This window comes from Nicotiana sylvestris, chromosome 4, assembly GCF_000393655.2.
Source record: "Nicotiana sylvestris chromosome 4, ASM39365v2, whole genome shotgun sequence".
NCBI lineage: Eukaryota > Viridiplantae > Streptophyta > Magnoliopsida > Solanales > Solanaceae > Nicotiana > Nicotiana sylvestris.
The window spans coordinates 139,834,554-139,842,697 of record NC_091060.1 but is presented as its reverse complement, the minus strand read 5'-3'; the positions used below and the strand labels follow the sequence as shown (position 1 = coordinate 139,842,697).

At 39.4% G+C, this 8,144-nt stretch overlaps 1 protein-coding gene across 1 annotated transcript; it reads right to left on the bottom strand.

The window, feature by feature from the left end:
• Positions 1–4,132: 4,132 nt before the first annotated feature.
• On the bottom strand, positions 4,133–5,384 carry LOC138890241 (uncharacterized). Its single transcript, XM_070173611.1, has 2 exons — positions 5,197–5,384; positions 4,133–4,880 (listed from the first exon to the last, which is right to left on the bottom strand). The coding sequence occupies exons 1-2, from the start codon at positions 5,382–5,384 to the stop codon at positions 4,133–4,135; spliced, it is 936 nt and encodes a 311-aa protein (XP_070029712.1).
• Positions 5,385–8,144: the final 2,760 nt, after the last annotated feature.

Below are 8,144 nucleotides of genomic sequence, written 5' to 3'. Positions count from 1 at the left end.
GAGTTGTGTGGTATATCATGTGATTGCACCTGAGATAGCAGATATGGTTTGTTACGGTTTGTTTGGATTTATTCACAGTGTAAGTGTGAAATTTTGATAGTATTGATGGTTTCAGAAGTGGAAATGTGGTTCTATGGTTTATCGGCTAGGATGGGTTGCGAAATTTCAGTTATGTTGTGATATCGAACCTATATAAGATAGGGTGACGTGGGATCACCCCGGGTATATGCATGGTAAAATTATTCAGCTACGGGTTGGATTTTAGAACAACTCTGGGTACGTTCGAGGATGAACGTGTGTTTAAGTGGGGGAGGATGTAACGACCCGACCGGTCGTTTCAAGCTTTTTCACTTTGATCGCCAGTTCTCAGACATGACTTGCCCCGTATGATGTATTATGACTGATGTAAATCGTTGATTTTGGTTTTTACGGAAATCGGTATGAATTCGAAAGAACAGCCTCAGTTGAAAGCTTTGAATTTGAAACGTCTGACCAAGAGTTGACTTATTTGTATATAAGCTCGGATCAGAATTTTTATGATTTGGTTAGCTTTGTTGGGTGATTTATGACTTAGGAGTGTGATCGGAATTGGTTTTGGAAGTCCGGAGTAGAAATAGGCAGCTTGAATTGGCGAAGTTAATATTTTGGCGATTTCTGGTTGATAGGTGAGATTTTGATCCAAGGGTCGGAATGGAATTCCAAGAGTTTTTGTAACTTAATTATGTCATTTGTGATGTGTGTGCAAAATTTCAGGTCATTCGGACGTGGTTTGGTTGGGTTTTTGATCGAAAACGTATTTCAGAAGTTTTTAGAAAACTTAGGCTTGAATTCGATGTGAATTGATGGATTTGATGTTGTTTGAGGTGCTTTGATGATTGGAACAAGTTTGAATAAGGTATTGGGTCATGTTTGTGTTTTTGGTTGAGGTCTCGAGGGCCTTGGGGTGATTTTGGATGGTTAACGGGAAGATTTGAACTTGAGTGATTGCAGAAAGTGCTGCTTCTGGTGTTTTCGCACCTGCGGTTCAGGGACCGCAGGTGCAGCGCTGAAGGTGCAAGGAAGAAGACCGCAAATGTGAGATTTGGGCTGAGGGTCAAGAACCGCAGAAGCAAAGTTTTGGGCCGCATCTGCGGAATCGCAGATGCGGAAGGTGATCGCAGGAGCAAAGTTTGGAGAGAGCAGCAGAACCCGCAGATGTGGAGATTTGACCGCACCTGCGAAGGCGCAGGTGCGGAGTGTTGACCGCAGAAGCGGAATTGGACCTTTAAGTGAGTTCCTCAGAAGCGGACTTGTGACCGCAAATGCGGTACCGCAGAAGCGGTGGAGGGGTCGCAAATGCGAAAACCCCTGGGCAGAATGTATATAATTCTTTCTTCGCGATTTTTGAAGGGTTTAACCATTTTTGAACTCGGTATTGGGAGCTTTGGGCGATTTTGAAGAGAGAAATCCAAGAGACTTCGTTGAGGTAAGAATTTTGGACTTAAAACACACTTCTATGGTAATATTTCATGGATTGGAACTGAAATTTAAGGAATTAAAGGACTAAAATGGAGATTTAGGGCTTGAGTTTAAGAGAGCTTAAATTGAGGATTTGAGGGGTCATTTGAACTCCGATTCTTGTGTTTTTGATATGTATGAATTCGTGGGGAGATGAGGAGTCTAATGATGTGAAAATATCTAAGTTTCGAGAAGTGGGCCTGGGGCTTGGGTTTTGCTAATTTCGGGAATTGTGCCCGTTATTGATTGTTTTCGCTTGGGCTTTGTTCCCTTAGCATATTGTGATGCATTCGTTCTGATTTTGGATAGATTCGACGCGTGTGGAGGCCGATTTGAGGGGCAAAGGCGTCGCGAGCTAGAGATTTCGCCGGTTAGAGGTGAGTAATGATTGTAAATGATATCCTGAGTGTTTGAAACCCCGGATTCTCATATCGTAGTGCTATATTGAGGTGATACACGCACTTGATGATGAGCGTGGGGTCGTTTACTGTAGGGGATTGTGACTTGGTCCATCCTGATTGATGCTTTTACCGCGTAATTGATTGAAACTTATTTGTTATCTTCATTATTTGGACTGATTGCCATATTTGTGCTTCGAGCCAACTATTTGAACCTCCAGGGATTTTTATCACTATTTCCTCACTGTTTTGACCTACTACTTGAACTCAGTCGTATTGTTTTTCATTATTGTACAATGCAGCCACTTTTACTCGGTTTTGAAACTAAAATGATATATTAAATGATGATTTGAGGCTGAGAACTGCTGTTTTTACTAACGCCTGAAGGGCTTATGTGATTTCTGGACTAAGTATGACCGATGGCAGATGTGAGGATACTATAGGATCGGGCTGCGCGCCGCAGCAGTGTTATACTGATATTGATATGAGGACGAGGGCCTAGATTTGATGCCACAAGATGGAGTGATATTGCGCTTGGGCCGTAAGGGGCCCCTCCCGGAGTCTGCACACCCTAGTAAGCGCCGTCGACGTAAAATATGGATCGGGCTACACGCCGCAGCGATATGTGGATCGGGCTGCACGCCGCAGTGGTGTTGATATTGTTCTATGTGTTTACTTTATCTCATTTGTCTGCCATTATCTGTTGTTTGTGCTATTCTATGTGATATCTATCTGATTGCCTAGCATTATTTGTTAATTGAGTGTTATGCCCGAGGGGCGGATTTTCGTGCTTATCTGCACTATTCGTTTTGCACTCATTTGCGTAACTATTGAGAAATTCATTTTCAAATGAGGTTTTAATCTGAGCAAAGATATTTCTAAGATTTCACAGCTTCACTATTTTTCTCAAAGGGTTTTTCACAGCTTCTATACAACATGTTGGTTGGTTTACGTGATTTCTTACTACTCAGTTGTTATTTACCTTTATTACTCACTGAGTCGGAGTACTCACATTACTCCCTGCACCTTGTGTGCAGATGCAAGTATTTATACACCCGGTAGCGGGTTTTTCGCTGATCAGAGGCAGAGTTATCAGAGTTTAGCAAGGTGGCTGCCGGCATTCGCAGCACCGCTTTTCTCCCTTTTGTTCATTATTCCTGTTTTGTATAATTTGACATTGTAGTTGTATTTACACCCTAATAAATGATCGTGACTTGTGACACCCCGGTTTGGGCTTTGTCGGGATGGGTTCTACTGTTGTTATCGTATTTCCGCATATTATGGTTACTATATCCTGTCTTAGAACTATTTATGATATTTAACAGTTTAAAAGAGATTTTCAGTTTTGGTCTGGCTGGCCTTGTCTTCACGAGAGGCGCCATCATGACCGGGTTCGGGGATTTGGGTCGTGACATAGCCTTATCAACTTCTATCCCTTTAGTAGTGATTTTATGTCCTAAACAATTCCCTCAGTAACCATAAAATGATATTTTTCCCAATTAAGAATCAAGTTTGTCTCTTCATATCTCTTAAGAACTAAGGTCAAGTGATGAAGACAATCCTCAAATGTTTTTCCAAAGAGTGTAAAATCATCCTTAAAAATTTCAAGAACATTTTCAGTCATGTCAGAAAAAATTGCTGACATGCAACACTGAAATGTAGCAGGGGTGTTTCATAGACCAAATGACATTCTCCTATAGGCATATGTTCCATGAGGATATGTAAAAGTTGTTTTGTCCTGATCTTCCGGTGCAATTGGTATTTGGTTATACCCTGAATAGCCATCAAGAAAACAGTAAAAACCACATCCTACAATTCTTTCTAACATTTGATCAATAAATGGTAAAAGAAAATGATCTTTTCTAGTAGCATCATTGAGACGTCTGTAATCAATACAAACTCTCCATCTTGTGCCGGTCCTAGTAGGTATGAGTTCATTACTTTTTTTTTATAACAGTCATACCTCCTTTCTTTGGTACTACCTGAACTGGGCTTACCCAAAGGCTGTCTGAAATGGGATAGATAATACCTGCCGCCAAAAGCTTTACGATTTCCTTTTTTACTACTTCCTACATTGCTGGATTCAATCTCCTTTGGGGCTGGACTATTGGCCTGTAGCTATCCTCCATAAGGATTCTGTGCGTACAAACAACTGGATTAATCCCTTTTATATCTTCTATAGTCCATCCCAAGGCTCCCTTGTGTGCTTTCAATACTTCAATCAGTTTTTCTTCTTTTCATGCAGTAAGAGAAGATGAAATAATTACTGGAAATAATTCTTTCTCAAGGTAAACATATTTTAAATGAGATGGGAGAACTTTGAGTTCAATTTTTGGTTGAACTTGTTCTGGTTGGATCTCCTCATCTTCAGAATCTTTTTCTAGTATTTCGGCTTCTGTTCTGATGATAGGATCATCATCTTGTGTTGTGCCAGATTTGGCCAAACATCTTTCCATTGAGTCTGGAATTAATCGATCATCTTTGAATTCATCTGTAAGATAATTAAGCATGTCAATCGAAAAACACGACGATGGCGTCTCATCTCCCGAAAATCTTAATATCTTTTGCATATCAAAAATGACTCTTTCTTCATCAACTCTCAAAATTAGTTGTCCTTGATGGACATCTATGATTGCTCTACTTGTGGCAAGAAATGGTCTACCCAAAATGATTGATTCATCAGGACATTCCTTCATTTCAAGTACTATAAAATCTACGGGGAAAACAAACTTATCTACTCTTACGAGCACATTTTCAATTATTCCCTTAGGTTTCTTAGTACTTTGATCTGCAAACTGAAGAGAAACACATATGTCTTTCATTTCACCAAGATTCAATTTTCTAAAGATAGAAAATGGCATCAAATTTATTGAAGCTCCAGAATTACAGAGTGCTTTTTCAAAATATACTCCTCCCAAAGTGCATGGAATTGTAAAACTGCCTAGGTCACCAAGTTTTTGTGGTAGCTTATTTTGAAGTATAGCACTGCATTTTTTCAGTAAGCATCACCACAAAAACTTCTTTTAATTTTCTTTTGCTTGACAAAATTTCTTTTAAAAATTTGGCATATGAAGGCATTTGCAACAAAGCATCAGTGAATGGAACATTGATGTGAATCTATTTTAAAATTTCCAAAAATTTGGCAAATTGACTATCAAGATTTTCTCTTTTCATTTTTTTGTGGAAAAGGAACTGTCACAGGGAGAGGATTCAATTTTTCAATATTCTTTTCTTCTTTTTTCTTGACTTATTTCTTTTCAGATGGTTCAGAGGGTATTTCAACATTCTTACCGTTATTTACCTGTTGTTCTGACTAGTCTGCATAGGGTTCATCAAGCTCCTTACCTGACCGTAAAGTGATGGCCTTAAGGTGTTTGGATTTTTTTCCGTATTGCTTGGTAAGGGACCCTGAATCTTTTCTGACACAAGAGCTGCCAATTGGCTTACTTGAATTTCCAAATTTTTAAGGGCTGAACCCTGAATTTTCATCTTTCATCAGTGACCTTAATGTACTTGTACAAAAGGTCATCAAAACTAGGATGGGCTTATTGAGGCCTTTGCTGATATGGAGTTGCTTGTTGATAAGGTCTGAAGCTTGATTGACCATGGTTTGGATTCTGGTATCCGATTGGACCCTGTATTTGTTGCTTCTGGAATCTTTGAGAGTTCTCAGAACCATTTAGATTGCTCCATTGAAAACCTAGATGTTTCTGTGCCATTGGACGTCCGAAAGGATATTGCTTGTAACCGATGATATTGACATGTTCATCATTGTGATTGATTGCTTGACATTCATGGTTCTGATGATTTCCTCCACACATGTCACAAACCTTAGATTGGCTTGGTTGTTGTGTATTCACCTGAAAAATTTCAAACTTTTGTGCCAAAGAAACAATTTGCTCCGTTAGTGTATTTAAAGCATTGTAAGCACATGATTTTTGCCCTATGAAAGAATCACTCCCAAAAAATTCAAAATAAAATGATTTTTCTTTGTGTGCAATTTTGAGAATTTTTGTGGCATTTTTAGGATAATTATTTGTATCTGTCCATGCATGTTTATTTGTTAAATTAATAAAAAATACAAAAAATATGTCATATTTGCATTTAGAATTTAATTCTACAATTAGGAGTAATTAAGTTTGTTTTACAAGAATGAAAATTAAAAAAATATGCATCGTTTGCATTTTTAGCATTCAATGTCAAATTGTGCAATTTTGTTTTAATTGGTGTTTAATTATGTATGATAAATGTTGCTAGGAATTAGTTAGTATTTTTGATAAGTTAATTTAATTTATAACTTAATTTAGAATTTTTTTTTAGGAAGATTAAAAGAAGAAAGGAAGTAGGAAAAATGGAAAATTCGGATTGGACCCAAACATTTCAGGCCCAAAAGCACTAAAAAACCAGCCCAAGTCAGCCGGTCCAAGAGACCCGTCTCCCAGGCCATCAAATGACGTAGTTTGATATCAGAACTACGTCGTTTCAAGAACAACCAATCTTAGCCCTTTAATCCACATCAATCCAACGACTCAAAACACATCCCTAGGTCCATTGACTTGACCCGACCCATTTGGCCCCGGACCAACCCGACCTCCTTTTAAGTGGAACGACACCATTTTACGCTAGCCAAGGGATCCTGGCCATCGATCACGTTCTATCCAACGGCCAGGATCGATTCTTCTAAACCGTATATAAGCCTCACCCCTTTACCTACACCCCCAAACCAAACCCCTCCCTCACCTACTGTGCACCATCGTCCCAGAGACGAACCAAACATCCCGTTCCAAACCCTAGCTGCCACCCTGCACTCTCACCGTAAACCAGGCGACCACAACACCGGTGACCACCAAAATAACACCCCTGATGCACCCAACCACCCTGAACACGAATCCGTTAGCGTCTTGCCTCGAATCATTCCCCACCGTCTCGAATCTTCGTTAGAAGGTTCGAGCAAAACCCCGATCTACACAAACCCACCCTAGGTTCACACCGGTCACTACCCTGGCCTCACTCGTGACCAAACCAAGTTTGGTTTGGTCCGAATCTACCCAGAAACCCTCAAGCCCCAAATCAGACCGTATAAACCCTAGAACACAAAAGCTTTGGGAATCCGGCCAGTTTAAACGGAGGGTTGGGGTCTAATAGACCTTAATCGAGGTGTTCTCGGTTGAGAACACCTAGATTAAAGTCCGTTCGATCTCAAATGGTCAAATCCAGTCAAAGCCTGGGTCGTTTGTTGTTGAGCTTCCAAAGTAAGTTTTCTTTTTCCTTTCTGTCCTTGTTTGAATACGGTTTGTGTTTGTTAGCATGTTTAGTTAGTTTGTTGATTTTACTGATATTTTCTGTCAATTTTCTCCATTTTCCTAAGACCTTTTTATTTGGTCGACTATTCTTCTGTCTATTGTTAAATACGTATGGTGAGATATATACTCGATTTGATTAATATCGTCGAGTGTTTCATTTATGTTGTTCCCCTGTTTTGTGCAAAGTTGCTTGAAGTCATTTGGTGCCCTGTTCGTTTTATTTGTTTATCGACTGATTGTTCTGTGTTATAGCTAGTATAGTCGATTGGATAAATTTCGTCGATTAATTTTATAGGTTTGAATGTTCTGATAGCCTCACATGATTGATCGAACCATTGTAGTTTAGCTGATTGTTTGAAATTATCTGTGAATGGTTTGTAGCTGCAGTGCAATTAGAGAAATAGCTAGAACTCAGTCTAGGGCAGTTGTTGAGTTTGAACTTCCATAAGTTCAAATTTTAGTTTGCTGAAGCTTAGGGTAAAACAGTAATACACAGGGGTTAAAGAGGTAGTTTGGGGATTGAAAAATTCACAAATTGGTTAGTTTAAAAGGGCTGACAGTAGGGTACTGAAATATGATTAAACTAATACAATAGTGGGGAACAAAACTTGATAGCATGGGGTAATTGAATATTGTAGTCTCCCCATACCTTCTGGGTACAAAAACACATGAGAGGGCTGTCAGAAGGATGAGCATTTTTATTAGTTTAAGGGGGTATGGGCAGAGTGGGAAGTCAGCCTGGGGGCTTGCCATTTCTGGCCTATAAACATGCTCATTTAGAACAATAAAAGGGGACTAATTTGGAGAGGAGGAGGATTGGGAGATTAAGATTTCAGAGTAAGAAAAAGCAAAAACAGTGCTGGCTTTTAAATCTTGAAAGTCAGAGTATATTGAGTGTGAGATAGGCTGGATTTTGAATCGAAAATGTCCAGAGTTAGAGATATGT

What these genes read in the sequence shown, in the direction of transcription:
- LOC138890241 (XM_070173611.1), bottom strand. Translation starts at nt 5,384, where the DNA reads ATGAAAATTCAGGGTTCAGCCCTTAAAAATTTGGAAATTCAAGTAAGC. An exon ending in CAGACTAGTCAGAACAACAG is followed by an intron (nt 4,881 to 5,196) that starts GTAAATAACGGT and finishes GAAAAAATGCAG; the next exon opens with TGCTATACTTCAAAATAAGC.